This window comes from Coturnix japonica, chromosome 6 (genome assembly GCF_054131305.1).
Source record: "Coturnix japonica strain WE chromosome 6, WE-NBRP24, whole genome shotgun sequence".
NCBI lineage: Eukaryota > Metazoa > Chordata > Aves > Galliformes > Phasianidae > Coturnix > Coturnix japonica.
The window spans coordinates 28,000,102-28,018,669 of NC_140668.1; the positions used below are offsets into that span (position 1 = coordinate 28,000,102).

The window sequence follows — 18,568 nt, forward strand, 5'->3', positions numbered from 1 at the left end:
ATCTGTACCCTCCTGGAAACAGCTGAGAGCAGAACTCAGGTTAGCATACTTTAAATGCTAAGCAGTCTGGCTGCAGCAGCTCTAACACTTTCTGGTATTGATACATTCAGAGATAATAAATAATTCTGAAGATATCCAGTCTACCCAGCTTCACCACTTTCATTTCCCAAACTACTCTCTTTGTTGTTGTCTTTTAAGATAAGTCATAATCCTGGTGAATGAATTTAAAGAATTCAAGCTTTGCTAAAAGTGGTGCAACAGCGCTTTTCCAAGTTTTACTTACAACACATGAATAACGATGCTACTCTCCTGTTTTAAAAGAATAAAAGCTAAACTGTTTACAAGTACAATTGGTACGATTAAATCTCTTCAGCAGTTAACCTAAAGACACACTCCCATGCAGCACTGCAATTGGAAAGCAGTGTTAGAAGGCAATAAAGGACTGTAACAGCTTCCTCATCACTCTTTTACTCCTTTTTGAAGTTTCTGTGTTTTCTTTCAAAAAAACAGTCATAATATGCTACCCAGCCACAAATTTCTTTAAGCAGCACCTTTCCTAAGCCTACAGTATCCCTGCACTTTGCTGAATGAATACCGCTCAATACTCACATCTTTGACAAAAAAGATTATGATTAGTGTAGTCCAGAAGATGATTGCAATGAAGAGCAGCAGTAGCAGGAGTGGAAGCTGCTGGCTCGTATAACGGTACTTCTCATAGAGAGGGTCTGTGATCCTGCAGTCATCGCTTTCACTGAAGAAATATTTACCCCTAGCTGGCATTTTATCCCAGGCTGGCCGCTATTTCTCTCAGCTGCCAGTGCACACAGAAGGACACAGCTGGATCTCCCACTTCACAGGTAACGTTTGACTTGTCACTGTCACCTTCGCAATCTGTAGCTGCACTGAGTAACCCGGGCCCTCCGGTTTGACTTCTCATGAGCATGAACTTCAGATTTCCAATGCTTGCAAAAGCAGGACAGTTAGTCTCTCCAAAACCAGGAGTTTCATGCATGAATCTCTAAATCAATGCATATTTGTGCTGCTAGAATCTTTTTATGGCTTTTTTTTTTTTTCTTTCTGCTTTTTTCCCCAGTGCTTATTTTGCAGGACTTCTTTCAGCACACTTGAATTTTACTTCCTGGGATGTACTCTGCAGAGAGAAGATACAATTAAATTAATTGACTTTGGTTGAATGGACACGGCGTTCCCCAAGAAAAGAGAAAAGCACCTCCTTTCACATTGTTCTGATTAAAAAGAAGGAAAATGAGAGAATGATACAATTCCATCCAAGCCAAAATTCACTCAACTATATTAAAAAAAAGGCACTTAACATCAAGCAGCACACATTGCATTCATCTCCAGTTAACAGTGTTTCTGCAGTAATCGGTGTACTCTACTAGCAATGAACATTAAGGAACAAACCGTATTGTTAATTACTAATGACCACTGCTTTCCAAATAGATCCACGAATATAACTTGCTCAGTGCCAAAAGACTTGAAGCAAAACAAAAGAATGGGGGGATGGGATGGGAGGAAGCATGAAAAACAGGCTTTCAGGAGAAGTTTTATTAGAACTTGATAACAGGACCGCAGCTTCTTTGTCACTTGACGGCCGTCACCATGGTGCCTATTTATCTGGGGAGAAAGAACCAGCTAAAAGGAAAGCCAAATTCCAGCCAGTTACTGTCAAAAGACAAAACGTTTAGCCACACGTGTTCACACTGCATTCACACTGCAATCAGGAGCGGTATTAAGGAAAAATAGTTTCAGAAAGCACACTGAATGACTTAGTCTATGTAAACACAGCCAAACATTAATGTGCCACTCTTCTACTAACAACCAAGAAGGAGCAAACAGACATATCATACTGAGACTGGACACACAAAAAAAGCAAATTTCTACATAAAAATGAAAAATTAACCTCTTGCTCACAGTACATCATAAACTTGCATTAATTATAAAAAATGAAAGAGTGTATTGCACTACTTTCATTGATCACAGAACCATGGAATCGTTTGGGCTGGAAGGGACCCTTAAAGACCATCCAGTCCAACACCCCTGCAATGCACAGGGACATCCAGAGCTCCAGTGTCTGCAGGGACAGGGCAGCCACTGCCTTTCTGGGCAACCTGTGCCAGTGCCTCACCACCTTTCCCCCTTGTCCTATCACAACAGACCCTGCTAACAAGTCTGTACCAGAGTAACTTAATGGACATATTCAAAAATGAAATAAATTGGAAGAAACTCTTCAATAGATTTTAATGGCACACCTGACATCTCACCTGTACTTGTTACTACTGAGCTTTCCTTTGTAAGAAAATAGTCTCCCATAGCTCAACTGAAAAAATAATTCTGGTGCATACGTTATCAGCTCTTATAACTATAATAACTATTAATTGCTACATAGTCATACATTCACAATTATGAGGCACATACAATCCTGTCTTGGGCTGCTGACTCTGAAATCCAGGATAAATGAATTCACAGTTTTCATTCTGTAATTTATTCTTCTGACCATGTCCTTGAAAACACAGCACCAGGGACAATCCATTCTACAGTTCAGTTGTCTAATTAGTTCTAGCATTAGTTTAAAAGATGAGAAAGATGTTAAATATTAACTTGGAGCTCTCTCTGAATATTAAGGAGTTTTACAAGACACAAAGTCAGAGGCATGTCTTGTCAATGGCTTAATTGCTTTTAATAATACAAAGTGCTAGCTTATCAATTCATTTATTCCTTCTCAAATACTCATTGCCATGCACGTAATTATGAACAAGGCCTGTGTCAGAGCATTTTTTTCTCAAAATCTCCATTAAGTAAAAAAAAAATAAATCCCAGAGCAATATTTCACTGGTTTAACAGAAATCTGTAATGCACTACAAAAACCTGAAGATGATTCAATTGTAGACTTGATTCCGTTTGCACCATGTCCACTGCCACTACCAGAACACTGCTGACAAAGAACCATGCAGCAACTTTTACTCCTCCAACTCAAGTTAAGTACCTTGAAACTTCAAATTTCCCCCATTACAAGACATAAGCTACTTGCAGCTCCAAAACTGTCTGCACTGTATGACTTGATTTAAAACACATAAACAAACGTTGCTGATATTAAGTTAAATTACTGGAAAGAATTAATTAAAAAACAAATCTTCCGTTCAAGAAACTAACAGTCCTAGCTGGAAGTCCCCACTTTAGGTGCCTTTCCTCTGAATTCTTTCCAAAACCCATCTTAAAACAAGGAAGACAGACTTGGAGGAAAAACAAATCCTAAGAATTCTCTGTCTTGCAAATAACAACACAGAATCACCAATGGAAGGCACACCTGTTTAAGTATTTAAGGATCACATGAGCACTGTTCCTCAGTTTTACTTTTTTAGGTCAGTTTCTTGGAGATTTGGTGTTCTCACACCACAAGAGAGGAGCAACCCAGAAATGGTGACAGACCACAGAACCCAACAGCACTTCCTGAAGTACCAGCAGCAAACACAGGAAGCCAAGCAGGGACCAGACCCAGAGCTCATCACCTTAACAAGAAAAAGCATCCTTTCTTTGGGAGTCTTCCCTTCTGTTCAACATGAACACTGTCAACACGATTATTTTGTTCATGTGCATAAAAAATAACCCAAAGTGCATGGATTGGAAACTGCACCGAGAACTGACAAGAATGTCTACAGAAGAAATACACAACATTCAGCCAGATCCAGGTGAGCTCCAGACACCTGCATGCCTGTTAATGTGACAAACACCTGCTCAGATGAATACATGTTCCCAACCAACATGCAAGAACACTAGATGCGATAGGCAAAACAAGACAAGAAAAACAAACAAACAAAGAAAAATAACAACACAAGTCCCACCGCAGTAAGGTACCTTCCAGAACCTGAATCAGAACCACCCCGTATATCCATTCTGGTTCAAGACAATAGAAACAAAGCTGCATTCATATTCAGCAACAGAAATTCAGATAAGTAGTGGGCAGGATTTCTCTCTCACTGGTGCACAGCCACCTCTGGCTCACCAGGGAAAAGCAGACCATGCCTACTGCAGATCTGATGATTTCTGAAGGCTCTGTGCTTTGATTTCCACTTAAAACAACCATCAGGTATCGCTAAACTCCCCAGTCTCCTGCTGACAAAGCCATGGGATTCTGTTATAAGATTGTGGAAGCTACCAGGCTTGGACTGGAGCTCTTTTGTTCTCCAGCACTAGTCAGGCTGCCTGCAGCGCTTTGTGTCAATACAAAACATTTTCTTAGGAATGGGCCAGGATTCAGCAGTCTCAGAATAGGCAAAACTGTGCTACAGAACCTAGAGAGACCAAGAGCTTGAAACAAAACAAAAACAACAGAAACACAAGGGCTACATTCGCAAGTAATATTACAAAAATCCAAAGAAAACTGCTTTTGCAGCTTGCCTAAGATAAGTGATTACAAAAAAGCAAGTCCGATCACAAGGAAAATTAATCAGGAACCTCACACAGCACAGAGAAGGTGACCAAACTCCATTGCTCCTACAGATGCAAGAACTTACCCCACTTGCCATCTCCAGCCTTGTCCTGCACAGCATGCACCATTTCACCAGGGAACAGACTCCTCCAGCCATTTGCTTGCAGATAAATGTTCACAATAGAGCTACGTACTAAACAAACCATTTTTCCCACCTTATTTTCCAAATAGGCTACTGCTGCTTTCCAAAGTGCATCAGTGCTCTACTTGCCATTCTAATAGCTGACAACCACCTAAATTATTTTGTTAGTGCCTTGAATTTCATTCCAGGTGAGCATCTGTAATTAATGTAACTGGGAGACAGAGATGATTTCTGCCTCCCAGTGGTGTATTCCACACTGTATGTGCATTCTGCATCCAGTGCAGACAAACATGCACTGAACAGTGAGTAGAAATCAAGTCGTCTTCTTTTTCCCTGTTGACTTGAAACAGGATCACATCAAAGTCACAGGCCATTGAAAGCTTCTGGCACCCACACTTCAATTTCTCTGAAACAATACTAAATGGGTAAATGTCACAAGGCTCTCTAGATGCTTCTCAAAATATACTGAGATCAAAAGTTCAGTTGAGCCTTTGTCCTGGCAATAACTGAGGGGTCTTGCCCCTGGGTCTCACATCTCTCCACAAGCATGAGATAGCAATGTCTGTTTAACAGCTCTTTGTTTCACCTCTCACAGTCTCTCCTGCTGCCTGGACAAACACCTTACTTTCAGAAAGCCCCTAGTTCCCCCTGCCTGCTTAGGGATGATTTTCTACTTGCATCCATCTCCTGGCCATTCACTCTACTTCCCATCTACTCCTTGAGGAAGTGGCAGAGGCTCACCAGTTTTTCCCCATGATACACAGAAGTGTTTGCTTCAGCAACATTGCTCCAGACCTTTTCTATTTCCTTCTTTATTTGTAACATGGTGCAGGGTCACACATCAGCCCAGACGGATGGGGTCACTTTGGCAGCTTCCTTTCCAGCAGCTGCCTGCAAGGATCAGTGCCAGAGCAGGGCATGCAGGGAGACACAGGAGGAGATCTCAGGCATTGAGGGAGCACAGCAGAGAGCCTCTCATCACTGAGGCTTTCCTCTTGAACTGTGGCACAAATAGCATTCTTCCTTGTTGACAATGCAAGGCAGAGCAACAGACAGAATGACACACTATCTGATACAAAAATCAGACTGATAACAGAACAGCTCTCGGTATGGCACTCTTCTATTCTCATGATGAGCACAACCCATTTTCAGGTGCTAGCTTCATCTCAAACTGCAGAGTGGATCTGGCAAAGCTGTATCCTCCTGCTCAGTCTCCCATTCACGACTATGATGCAAATGGTCAGGAATTGCATCCTTTCTCCCTTTTCCTCACAAGTATTACTCCTACAGCTGCTGACCAAGTTGATGTCTTTCCAAGCAGGATCTGAGCATGCAGCAGTTCTGCTTTCCATTTGGAAATTACCAACGTAGTCACAAACACATTCTCAGTAACTGCCTCAATAGTTTTAAAAGTACTTATTTTTCCACTTAGCTGTTCATTTGCCAAAAACACAGATCTCGCTGTTCACTAAAAAGCAATCCCATCAATGAAACATTAAAGACAATCCCTAATAGCAACGACCAAGTAAAATGATATCTACTGCCTGATTCCTGTCCATAACCACAGCACAAAAGCAAGCAGAACCAGTTTTTCTATTTTTAACTACTATGGTATCAAAGAAGGATGATACACTTTTGATTTTCATTTCATCTTTTGTTTCACACAAATGTCAACAGTGTTTCTGAAATGACTTCAGCAACTTCCGTGACAAGAGTGATTGCTGACCACAATTACCCATTAGCAGATATTACAAGGGAACTGGGAATCTCTAAACACCAAATGGAATTATTGGAAAAGTATTGCTAGATGAGTTACGAACCTCAGACAAAAACAATCTACAGTCTGGTGGGCTGCACAACTCATTTAGATTGGGAAACAAAGGTTTGTAATCCTTTTGGACTTTGAGTACTTCATAGCAGCCACCACAGGAAATACCGTTCACGTTACAGATGACTTCCTTTCAGAAGATACTCCAAGTGCTAGTCTGCAGCCCTCTTGGCCTTTTCTACTGCTAGAAGGACATTAAAAAGAGAACTGATGTTTTCAATGACTTGCCTGCTATCAGCAGTAATTCATCACCTGTGCAGGTTGTTCTCTCTACAAAGGCAAATCATTTTTACATTTTGAAGTTTTTTCATACAACATTCCACCTTTCTTATTTATGTTTAATTTCTGAAGAGATTCTTTCTGGTATACAGAAAAAAAAATCATATTGAGATTAACCTTCTATTTTCCACTCATCATTCAAAACTCAATTTAAATTCAAACCAGACTGGCAATTGGAAAAAAAAATCAGGAGGTAAATGTACTCCCACCACACATCCAAATGGTCATTATTAATGAAACAGAACAAAGGTGAAAATGAGACATTAAATCACCTAGACTATGCACTTTAATTTCTAGAACTGTAACAACAATTGGAGCAAACACCCTGCAGAGAAAGGTTAAAACTTAAACCTTCTCTTTTCACATTCTTTTCTGAATAGATTGCTGCTTCTTGTGCTGTTCATTCTACAATAGTCTTTAAAATCAGATCAAGAGTAGTGATTTGAAAATGATTTTCCAGTAACTAGCAGAAGGTGTATAACGTCAGAGGATATATTTTCCCTAACCTGAGTCACACAGGTGGCTCAGAGCCCCAGGAGAAGGTCTGCCACACAAGCCCCTCTCCTGAGACACAAAACCTCCCCAGCTGCTGGGCTGGCCACCAAACAGCCTTGGTGATCACACCTCTGCCATGGTACTGGAGCAAAGGTGGCTGTGGAGCTCGGAGCTGGCCTAGCATTTGGAAAGGCACCAGGCAAACCACATGTAGGAGGGCTTGGGAACTGACTCACCCCTTCCCGTGGGTCTGCAGCCCAAGAAAAGGACATCGATAACATCACCTCTGGATCTGGGGTGGGGTGGTGGTGTTCATGTCTAAATACCATGATGGTTACAGGATCTGCTTTGAGGATAAGATAAGCCAGTAAAGAAGGAAAAAGAATCCATACAGCCAGAGCAGCGCAACTGAATTAGATGGCAGGGTTTACTACTGTTCCAAGATGGTTTACTGCGCTATGACAGTTCAGCCAACAAATGTATTAGGCCTTATAATTAACTTCTATTTCCATCTCAGCAGGAAAGAAAAAGTCCTTTTATAATGGCTGATTTTCATAAGCAGCCAACACTAGGGTGTAAAACAACATATCACACCAGAAGGAACTCAGCTGTGCTTTGTATCTTCCAAAGTCCAAGGTGCGTGATTGCCTCATGAGTCCCAGACACTCTGTCCTATCTCTCTGATAGATTTTCAGACTTCACCCGGTTTAAAATTGAACTTACAACTACAAAAGTCAATATCCCACTTACACTAGGTTCTCAGTGATCTATTTAGAAGTTGCATCTTTGAACACCGTGTCCTCAGAAGTCCAGATGAGTTTTCATTGTATAATTTCAACTTTATCAAAAGCAGCTTGCAGTTATTTGTAGTAATAAAAACAACAATATTAAGCAACTTCTACACATTTGAGAGGAAAAAAACACAAAAAAACCCAGCATATTTAGCTTGAAGACTACAGGCAAAAATAGTGTGTACCATAGTGAGAAAGCCTCGATATTTTCTACTGAGTACCCATTATTTTTAGAGAAATTGAACTCCCTGGTATTTTCAGATTTATTTATTTTTTTCATTATGAGTGTAGGGAGGAAATACATTACAAAGAGTAAATTTCAGTCAGTACTGAAATTAGCACTGAGAAAAAGTAATCGCTTTGAGAGACGTATTCAAACTGACAAGAGATTCTTTCAGATGTTATTATTTAGGATACAGAATTCTAAGCATACAGCAAAATGCTAAAGCTGACAAGCTGCCCAAGCTCAGTTGAATGACATCTAGAACCGAATCTCTCATTTGTATAGCAATGTTTTAAATATGCCTCTGTTTTTCCGTCTCACTAAGGCAATCAATAAGCACAGACTGCTGATGTGACAGAGCCAGAGTACATGGATGTAACCTGACTCTTCTAATTACAGCTCGGTATGCCAGGAGATGTTCAAAAAAATAAATAAATCACAGTGGCTGCAACAGGCATCCCACGTTACCCTTATCGCCTCCCCCTCCCCATTTCATTTAGTTGTTTAGGGGGAGTGTTACAGTTCCTGATAAATGTGTGTTTCCCACCTCTAGGGTAAATAGTATATTTGCACAGAACAGGTGCAATCATAATATGGCAAGGGATAAGGAGCATACTGTGGGCGGGAGGAAGATAAAACCTGTCCTGAGCATGATAAGAAACCACTTGCTGTTTAGATTTAGGTTCAGTTCAACCAAAGACAGTGAAAAAGAGAAGCAGACTCAAAGACGAAAACCTCTCTTCTCTCTGCAGTACTTCCACATACTGAGCAGAAATGCACAGACGTAGCTGAGGCTGCACAGATGCCCTGAACCCAACAAGTTTTCTTTCTCAGGCTTTTCTTTATTCTAGACTCTAGATTTTTGAAAGAATGAACAACACAGACATTCATATCTAAACTATGTCACTGAATAGTAGGTAACTCACCTGTAGGGCTGCTCAAAGCATAGATCAGCACTATTTTTGTAACACACTCTGTCATCAAAAGTTACTACAGAACTAAGCACTTTTCAAGGAATTGTATCAAAATTCAAGAGTAAATAATAATACAAGAATCATATTGCTTATGTTTGCTGCCAAAGGCAAAGATTGTTCTTCCCATCTGATCTTCTGCTTATTTGTGTGCAGCATTCTTTGGGTTAGTATTCCTCCAGAAGCAAAGAGAACTGCAGGCAGCTTCTCTTTGGGAATAAAGCTCAGCCTGAGGCTGAGGGATGGATAATGGAAAGGACATAACTGCCTTAGCACCCGGAATGATGCTCTGCAGAGCGCTGTTAAAGCACAAATATTTTTATTAAGTTATAAAATGCCCTTGAAGTTTTAGAAAGCAAAGCCTTCCTGCCATTTATAATAATGGGGGGAAGGAGACACCAAATATTATCCTCTTTGTTTAATGACTACTACTTAAGCAGTAAGTTCCATGGAATATGTGTTTTTAAACATCTTTTATGAACTACTTATTACATGGGGATTTTAAGAGCGTCTTCAAATATCAAATAGCCATATTGGTTACACCAACACTTCTGTGCTTAACAGCCAAAACCAAAACTAAAACTAACACTTGCAATGAGGAAGTTTCCTCCCTTGGAGGGTAAGTGTGAAAGCACCACTAAGGAGATGTGCCTATACTTCAAACAGGAAGCACCGCTTCTGCAGTTGTACCCTACCTCAGGGCAGAGCAGCAGCCAAACCAGAACTGTTCTTTTAAGAAAGCTGTGAAAAAATACAATATTAGGTTTTAAAAAAGGCCATTTACAGACTCGCTCTGAAATAAACCACCACCAACAGGATGCAAACCTACAAAATCTTGTCTTTTTAGTCACACTTCAAGTAATGCAAACCTCAAAATCGTACAGGAGTTGTACACATTTATCACTCACCCAGGCTACATGCCACAGATGCCTGCGTAGGTACTTTTGGATCTTTGGAAGAACAGAAGCAGAACAAAGCTCCCCATGTTGTACTGCTCCACACACAACTTGCACACCTCATGAGAACTGTTTGCACTGTCAGCTTTGATTGTCTATTGAGATACTGCAATTGCCGAACACAAATCTGTGATCAGTATCATTCTTCTTGTTTCATCTTATCCTCCATCTTTTATTTTCAAAGCTTTACTTGGCAGCCAACCCCACTGTTTTCCACACCAACAGGCTACTGGAAACCTACATCATGTGAAGCACTGACTCACAATGGGAAACACTGGTGTCTCAACAGGCAGCAGCTGAAATGAAGCAGATGCTTAAATTAAACGATCCTGGAGCAGCTTAACCCTTGAGATCCACTCACACTATGTTCAGTTATCTGGTATTAGAACAGAAATAGTTACTACCAGAAACTTGAACTAATTTGATAGCAATAGTAAAACTTGAGAACATGACAAAAGTCACTTTCCTTTAAAAAAAAAAAGAAAGCAAAAACAAACACAACCAACCAACCAAACATGAAGAAACACAACTATGCAGTTACTGCCTTGGAGTAAGACACAAAGTTCACAGAAGAACTTTCCAAAACAGCAAAGGACAAAGCCACTACCACAGAGGTTATCGTGCTGATGATCAACATCCCATCGATCCCCAGAGCTGGGTGTAGCCACTGAGAAAGTACTTCATAGATTGCAACCCTAAGGCTGAGCTGTGCACAACAGGTTACTCGCAGGTGTTACTGTCCTGAATTTTACTAAGACTCCTGCTTAAAAACAAATAAAATTATTGTTTGCTTACCATTACAGGCCAAAGAATTAATCAGCAGAAGCAGTACTTCTTCACTCTGCTGTGGTCCCTTTGATCACTCTGAAATTTCTGCAGCAGAATGAATGCAGCCCTGCCGGGCATGATCCCTGACACCACATCTTTAAGACACCCCACACACCAGCCTGCACCAAGGCAAATAAGAACATTCTGAGGATCAGTGTCTGCACTAAGAATTTTTCTACTTCTTACCCTCTTAGCTCAAGGAAGAAAAATACTAATCAGTTTCTCCACAGACAATGAAACTTTGGCCTAGAAAAATCAATACAGGAAAAAGTTAGATTTTTGTCAAGGATGACAATACACTGTTCTATTCAAATAAAACAGTTTTGTGTCTCAAAGGCTGAAGCACAGCGTTATCAAAAAAGCATTTATCTTCACTAGCCTAAAATAAGAGAGAATAACAATATACATGTGTTAGAATGTTTGTGTTCTTATGTAAAGACACCTCTGTCCACGTGAACACACAAGTGCACACTCTACGTATCTGGACACAACTCCACTCAGCATCAAAGCCCCTGGGAGCACATCTGTCACAATGGACTAAATGTGCACTATAGTCATAAGAAAGATGACAAGTTGTAATCAAATCTGATCACTTTTTGCACAGCAGTGAGCTCCAGCAAACCACATCAATGGACACCAGAATTTATAAAACTCAGGTAGAAACTGGAGATGATTCTTAAGAAGGTCAAGAACCTGACAAAGGCTGCTGGCAGCCTTGGATCTAAAAGGGAAGCGAATAACACCCCCCCACACGCCCCCCCCCAAAAAATTAAAAAATAAATAAATAAATTAAAAAGCAAAACATCTCACAGAGTTGATCTATCAAACCAGATAGAAATCCACCAAGCATATGTATGCACGTGCATGTACGTGCAGATAAAAAAAAGACTTTAACCTTCAGATGTCTTGTTAGAGGTACATGTTCAATCTGGAACGCCCAAGCAAGTTTCCACTCACACCCTGATATTTCTCTAGCATTAAGGATGACTCCTATGTCATCAGCAGACAGATGCCTCGTGCTTCTTAGAAATGGGTCGGTGCTGTCCAGGGACAGAGCCAGGCAGCTGCTTACTGGTACTCAGGTGGGACAGGGAGGGAAACATCCAACAGCTGAGGTGTTTCAGAATTGCATAATGCCTTTTAGAAATGCACACCATGATGCTGCTTTGAAACCATCCAGAAAGAACACAGGTCAAAGACTCTGGAAGAGGAGAGAAAGAACTGAGCACTGATATTTTCAGTATTCTGAAGGGGCTTCATTGCTGTAATTTGTATTTGCAATGTATCTGGTTAGCTAGTAGAGGGTTACATTAAGGACTATGCCAAATTCCCAAAATTTCACCAAATTCAATTTTATTTTATTTTTTTAAAGATGTTCCTGAAAATATGACTTTCCCCTGTGCCTCTGACAAAGGTTTATATGTAAGGTTGACTTCATTGTCATCAAGTTGCTCATCTGGAAGCGCTGTCAGGAGCAGTGCCCAAGGGCAGCAAGTTCCATGGCAAACACAAGCACTGAAAACAGAGACAGCAAGCAAGAGAAGACTTCTACATCTACAGAGAGAAAAAAGGTTATTCTGTTTTTGTAGCTGAAGCTTGTCAGCACGCAGCACTCTGCTGATAAGCAGCAAGTTTCAGGAAGTGATATGCAGGCTGAGTACTTTGAGCCTTTTCTTGATCAGAAAGACAGACAAACTTCCCCGCGCTCAGCACTAACCACAGGCACCTACTGCCCTAAGAATGGGTGCAGGCTGTCTTCCTTCTGACCCAGGCACATTTAAGCAGCTCCACCATCTAAACACCGCACCTTTCTGCCCTGACTGCAGCAGCTCTTCACACCTAACAATTGTTGCTTGTGTCCTGTTGAGCTGATGGATCAATGGTGCACCTGCAGGACAAATAGGTTTTGATTTTGGTTTGGCTGTTTTCTGGTTTTTGTTTTTTTCCTATTGCTTTTGTTGTCATTTTTGAAAAGCAACTTTTTCAAGCTAAAACTGTTACAGGGTGAAAAACCTGCAGCCAAGCTGTAATACCAATAATAACACCTCTTCTCTTTACTCTTTGGCAAAACATTTTGTCTACTATTTCATTTTTTCATGATTTTTCCCTTGCTTTAGGTTTGCAGTACAAACAAGTTTGTTGTATGAAGAAGACAGAGATGCAAACAGTTCTCAGTCAGTTTTAGAGAGAGTTCATGAACTTCAAGAAATAACAAATGTGACTTAACAGAAGCTCCAAGGAGAGGGACAGATTAGTTTTGTATTACAGGATCCCAGACTTATCATAGTTTATCCAAATGTAACACCTCCTCAGAGTACAGACCTCCCACATTACTTTCTTTCTCCTGGTTTTACCCAAGACATCAGCTCACTCATCACTCACCAGCACAACCAACCTGAGGAAATTCACATTTCATTGTGGTTACAGAAATCATACAGAAGTTCTGAAAGTAGCAGTTCAGATTAATTCTTCTTCTACAAGGCACTCTCCTTCATATTTTCCTCTTGGTCCAGTTATAGGATACACTTTTGGCTTCTTTATTTTAATATAATACAACCCATTACTGGGTTTGGATACTGTTTTTTAAAGTGTTCACAGTATCCTTACTCAGACATTCTTACTGGTTCATTTGACGCCTCCACTTCTGTAAAGAATCACTGCAAGGTTTTTGGTTATCTATTTGGTTTGTTTATTAACTTAAATGAGTCTCAAGAATTCACCCTGGCAGTGTGTGTAACAGAAGTGGTGCTCCAGCCCTACTCTGAATGCTCATCTGCATCTGTACAATTGTGGAAATACCTCAATTCATATCAAATTAATTACATTTATACTGAGAATGAGAAAATTTTACGGCAAACCTCTCATACCACCTTTGAACTGAAATACTGACATCCATTCACTTGTAGTCTTTTTAGGCAAAATATAGCAGAATAGCATTTAGCAGGTCCAGGTTTGGATTCTTTTTTATCAAATCTACAACAAAACGTACGATATTGGAATATGGACACACAAGATTTTTTCAGCAAATATGTAACTTGAGTTATAAGATGTCACGCTATACTGTAGTATCTTAACAGGCAAATCTTCAAACAGCATTTCATAACACTGCTGATGTTTTCTACCACAAAAAACTAGAGGCCATCATTAAGAACTCTTCAGTGCCTTTCAGAAATACTTAAAATATTTTTCATATTCTCTAGCAAGCACAAATGAAGCAAACTAAAATTAATACATAGACTGGACTGTAGGGCTGAGCAGGAAGAAAATCTCTTCCATGCTATCTTATATAACAGTCTAAAGAAAGATAAATTGAGCTGATGCTTAGCTTTCAGTTTACTTTAATCAGCAATGTATCAGACGGCTTATTGGAGAAATGAAATAAATGCTTAGGAACAAAAGTCAGAACAAAATAGCACTAGTTAAAACTGGGACTACTTCCTCTCCAGTACTATCTTCAAAATGACGTTGAAAACCACAAGAAAAGCCAAGAGCGTATCGATTTCTCCCATAAAATGAATTTTAAACTTTCTAAGCAACAGCAGAACAGAGCAGCCCAACTGCACTGGTTGCAGCTCCTGGTCAGCCTGCGGCTCCCTCCTTCATTTCACCTGTTGTTACCCTGCAGCTCTGTGGCTACCAACGTCTTACAGATGTCCCTCTGGATATGCCTAGAAAACAGGACTTCTATGCAAGGACTGGTTCCTGCTCTCTGGGGAGTAATATTTCATTAAATGGGAACTATTTCCTGAAAGCAGGAAGTCTGAAGTAATAAGACACACGCAGAGCCCGTCCCAGAAGTACTGCTAGGAAGGTCTCCAAGATTTTCTGCTACGATCCTTATTACTCCAACAGTTTTAAAGGTTACATAGCGCTGCTGGAGTGCTTTTAAGTTTCAGTGACTAGAGTTCCTCTATCTGGCACAAGAATTTCAGTAATTAAGAATTTAGCAACTAGTAGTTCACATTTAAACTATTTCTCATCTAGAATTGCAGTTTTTTATAAGCAAAGGCAAGGACAAAAACACTGTTACTACAGGAAGCTGCAAAGTACACACAACACCTGCAGGCTCCTGCAGCTCTCCAGCATCAATGGCAGCTCTTTGCCAGAACCCAGCACAGCTCCAACACACACAGTCCTTCTGTCAGCACATTTGTACTGACGCTGGTTGTACCTTGGCAGAGCTCATAGCAACAGCGATACACCAGCGCAGACGAGATGTGGATGTACACCAAAACTAACCTCGGAGAAAGGCACTAACAAAGCTGAGAGCTTTGGGATCTACTAGAGGAGACAGAAAATACACCACATTGATAATACAGTGATGCGCTTCAACTACTCATCTGTAACCAGAACAGAGAACATAATGACATAAAAAGGGACAGAAAAGACAATTTAGGAAGTAACCAATTCAAAACTAAGAAAAGGCAAAACCTTTAATGAAAATGTAACTAAACTATGTAACTGAATTCCATAAAATCCCTAGTTTATCTCTTATTGTTGGTGGAAGGAATACGTGGTTTTGGCCTTTCTCTTTTTCTCCACAAAGTTTTATACATCAAGAAAACTGACTAAAAATGGACTTCAACAGTAGCCCTATGACCTGACTAAATGGTAGCATCTTAAAAGATAATCCACGATTCAAAGATCTCACATCCCAAATAGAAACACGAAGGGAAAGCAAGCAGCCATACACAGGAAAAGCATTTAATTAAACAGCATGAAGTTCCTCAGAAGCAAACTTGTGAAGAAAACCTAGGCTTGATAGCTTGCTGGCAAGATCTTATCTGGTAAATCAGGGAGGTCCCATGGAAGCATAAAACACCCATTTAATTAGTGCCACAGACATTTCCCTACTTCTCAAAATCCTGATTGCTTCTAACTTTCACTTAAAGTGCCCACTACAGTTTAAGAGCAGGCCTGAAATCCAAACATTGCCAGAAAACCCAGAACATTATTTTAACAACCACATCCTGTGGTTAAAGCATAATAAATTCCAGAGGCATTTCTCTTGCCTGCAATCCCTTCTTTCCATCCTGTGCACACACAAATTCTCAAAAGCATTTGAAGCTCTCAGCCTATGAATGAGAAGGGTGGCCACTGTAGCTGAAGCCAAGAGCTCAAAACTCATTTTCTAACTTTCAGCTCTCCCAAGATCTCTTGCTGGCTGCCTTTGAGGGAAAGGTACTCTCTCTTCTCTCCCAAAGGGGCTGAACTAATACCAGCACCCAAAGGTGCTGACAAAATAAATGAACACTTAAGACATTTTAAGAGTACAACAGTCCAAAGCTTGTAAGACACAAATCATTTTGGACTGTAACAACACAATATAGTAGACATCAGCTTTTGCACTTAATTTTTTTTTGCTTAACTTTAATCTTATGCTTCCAGAAACCAACAGTCCTGAAGGAGAAAGTCTGTTTGCCTGTGGCAGGAAGCACAATGCCAGGCTTTAAATATCACATAAAAATAATTAAGTTATTGCATAATATTATTATATTTATTTTTTGAATATAAAATTAAATAAGAATGCATGCTAAGGATAACAGAATGCCAGTCATTCCACTCCCAGCAATAGTCATGGCAGTTACACAAACAGAGTCAATCAGTGCTGCAAACTCAGTTAGGAAAGTGGGAAAAAATCCTTCACTTACGGTTTGACCATCTGAGAATTAATGGTGGCTTTTTCAGCACACCTAAACAACAGCAAAGCAGAGAGCAGATAAAATCATGGGGTTTCTTGTATCTCTTTCTCGTATTTGTAAACCAGCCACTGCAGGGCACAACCTGACAGGTGAACCATTGCCATTATTTCATTACTTGTAAAGTATAAGTTTCTGCTCAAGAAAATGAACCCCAATATAACAGGCCAATGGCCTACTGGTGAAATGACAGGTATTGCTGCCAGGGATGTCCTCAAATCCAAACAGCTGCTATGACAAGTTGGCACGTGCACATATTAATGAATCAACCCCTGCCCAACACACCTCCTTCCCTCTCTCGTTTAAATTAGTTCAGTGAACAGAAATCTAGAGAAGAACTTCTGCTCATTTTTAACCACTGCATCCCTCGTCCTGGCTCCAGCTCTGGGACAGGGGCTTTGCTGGTAACAGTGGTTCAAGGGAGCTTCCCCTTCTCTCCCTCCACACTGCTTGCTCCTACCTTACCAACACGCGATACCGCTGTTTCGATATGAGCATGCAACTATTTCTAGGCCCACACTCAGCGAATTCAGCTCAAAAATAACCTACTGGAGCCTCTCGGTTCTTGTTCCTTTTCCCCTAAGAAGAGCAGCAGCACAGCAAGGCAGCACAGCCAGGGCAGGTGCTGCGACCAGCAGCAGGAGCAGGGTGAGGGCAGGAAGGAGCTGTGCCCCCTGCGTGCCCTGAGCCCAGAGAGATGCTAGAGAAAGGTCAGTGACAGGAAAGATCAGCTGCTTGGGGAAAACAAGCTGCTCAGCTACGCAAGCAGTCAGAGCAGTCAGTAATTCCCTATTTTAATGCTTGCCAGCAGTGACTGCCAGTTCAGTTACAGCCAGTCCACACCCCCGGGGAAATACTCAAGAATTTAAGAAAGGGGGACCAATAAGTACGCACAAGAGTAGCCTCCCCCCAGCCAGGCTGGCTTACCCCACTGAAAATCAAGGCGATGAGAGACGTGTTCCCCGAGCAGGGCGGAGGGCTGCGGTTGCAGCACTTGGATGGAGCTGAGCAGCGGCACCGGTCCGGGCAGCAGCTCTCCTTCCTGTGAGTCAGTGCTGAGCCAGACGCTGCCCTGCAGCCATCCCTGCAGCTCTGTGCCGGCAGAAGCCAGGACTCGTGCACGGGCTACAGAGCAGGATCCAAGCTTTCACTTATTAGAAAACGACCCGTGATTTTATTTCTCACAAAGTGCAAGAATATATTGCTAATACTTTGGGCAACTTCCAGCAGCCAAATTACTGTTAATGCCCAGAGCACATTCTGCTTTTGCCAGGGGCCTCCCAGAGGAGCACATAACACCTCCTGTACTCTTGTTAGTACCAGCGTTTTGCAGGCAGAAAAAGCCAGAAAAAAAAAGCAGATTTGCTGGGATCACCCTACCAACACCAACTGCATCTGCTGACTGCCAGGTTTATGCTTCCACCATTAAATCACACTGAGTGCCACCTAAAAAGCAGGAACTTCACATGGGAAAAAATCCATTCTTCCATCTTAGACTGTCACATAGTAAAACATACACCGCAAATATCTGAATACATGTGCGGGTCAGGGGGGAGGATTAAATGAAGAAGTTTCACAATGAAAAGAAACCTTTAAAAGCTTTAGCTCATGCTTTTAATAACACAACAAACACAGAGAAACATCAATCCTGTTGTGACTGTTTTGAAGTATATGTATTTCATATGCTTTACACATTTTTATACACCTACGCAAATCACAGAACCAAGTCATCTTGCATTTCATTTCCAGTTTCATTTCCAGATGAACTATTTCCAAAGAGAAAGAAAAGAAAGAGGCAAAGACACGTACACCTTTTGTACCTCTAAAGTGACGCTCCCAAATGTTTTCATGTCCAGAAGTTACTTTTAATTTAACAGCTTCCTTCAGGTATTTCTGTTGACAATCAATT

At 40.9% G+C, this 18,568-nt stretch overlaps 1 protein-coding gene across 6 annotated transcripts in view; it reads right to left on the reverse strand.

Moving 5' to 3' along the window:
- Window positions 1-18,568, reverse strand: part of ADCY7 (adenylate cyclase 7) — a 55,481-nt gene that overhangs the window by 26,390 nt on the left and 10,523 nt on the right. For 4 of the 6 annotated variants that reach the window (XM_085551024.1, XM_015873494.3, XM_085551026.1 and 1 more), the window contains exon 2: window positions 610-1,150. In XM_085551024.1, the coding sequence (XP_085407150.1) occupies window positions 610-780 (171 nt within the window). In that variant the 5' untranslated portion in view covers window positions 781-1,150. Of the gene's footprint in view, window positions 1-609; window positions 1,151-17,586; window positions 17,995-18,568 lie in introns of those variants that run through there. The other 2 variants (XM_015873493.3, XM_085551025.1) reach the window with 2 other exon arrangements.